General features: G+C 41.8%; 1 protein-coding gene across 1 annotated transcript in view; it reads left to right on the forward strand.

Moving 5' to 3' along the window:
- Nucleotides 1–6: 6 nt before the first annotated feature.
- LOC117952553 (anionic trypsin-2-like) overlaps nt 7–1,042 on the forward strand; it is a 12,393-nt gene continuing 11,357 nt past the window's right edge. The window contains exon 1 of the mRNA XM_034884940.1: nt 7–87. Coding sequence (XP_034740831.1) covers nt 48–87 — 40 coding nt within the window. The 5' untranslated portion in view covers nt 7–47. The remainder of the gene's footprint in view (nt 88–1,042) is intronic.

Consider the following 1,042-nt stretch of genomic DNA (forward strand, 5'->3'; position numbering starts at 1 on the left):
GATTTAAAAAGGCACCAGCTACACCAGGAGGTCAGTCATTGGCAAAGATGGGTGGTGTAACATGTCTTCTCCTTTTGCTGTGGGCCGGTGAGTAGACATATGCTTACACGTCTGCTGCTTACTGTATCCATTCTTTATACTGAATACATATACTGAATATACATGCTTTTCCTACACGTGTCGCACAGTGTTAAAATATCTGTTAGGTAATGTGAGACAAGTCCAAGTGTCAATTTCTTCACATGTCAAAACATACAAAGAAATCAAAATTGCGTTTCCCTCTATCCCACGGTGACAACAAGACATTTTTAACCAATTAGGTCCACAGACAAAGGTAAGCAACATGTTTAAAATCAATTCCAAAATCTAAAGGAAGCCAATGTGATGTGGCCTCTTCTGCTGCCCATTACAGTAATATCCTGACAGATTAATTCTAGGTCAGTTGGAGGTGTTATGCGCCTCATACTGAGGCAGAAGCAATAGCTGACAATGACAGCCATGTTGGCTGTTTTCAGTGAATATGACATGATTGCTTGTTTCCTTTCTGAAAGGCCAGCTAAAAGTTTGGGTAGGTGGTATGATGCAGATAAAGAGCACATCCAGCGTTTTAGACTGCAGCTATTGATGGCATTACAGTAAGAGCACACAGATGTCAGGCCCTCCAGAAAAAGTTAATCTGTGGTGCCTGCAGTTTGGTCTGCTGTCACAAACATTGCTGTTTTATGTTCCTATTTAATTATTGAGAATGATTCGCTCAGGGGTGGGCAAACTTTTTGACTCCCGGGCCACAGCGAGTTCTCAAATTTGACAGGTGGGCCAGGCCTGCCCAACCCTAAACCATCTGCTCCTTGAGGCGCAGATGGATTGCATGTTTATGTGTACTAATGTAATGACGTGTAAAAACTATTATATAAAAAGGTTTTGACCTTTAACAGGCAGCAAAGCAAACATTGCATTCATTTTCTAACAGCAGAGAAACTCACGTTACTTTTCAGTGGGAACAGTGTTGTTGGGCTCCCATTTTTGCCAGTGCATCAAAGTC

This window comes from Etheostoma cragini, chromosome 2, assembly GCF_013103735.1.
Source record: "Etheostoma cragini isolate CJK2018 chromosome 2, CSU_Ecrag_1.0, whole genome shotgun sequence".
NCBI lineage: Eukaryota > Metazoa > Chordata > Actinopteri > Perciformes > Percidae > Etheostoma > Etheostoma cragini.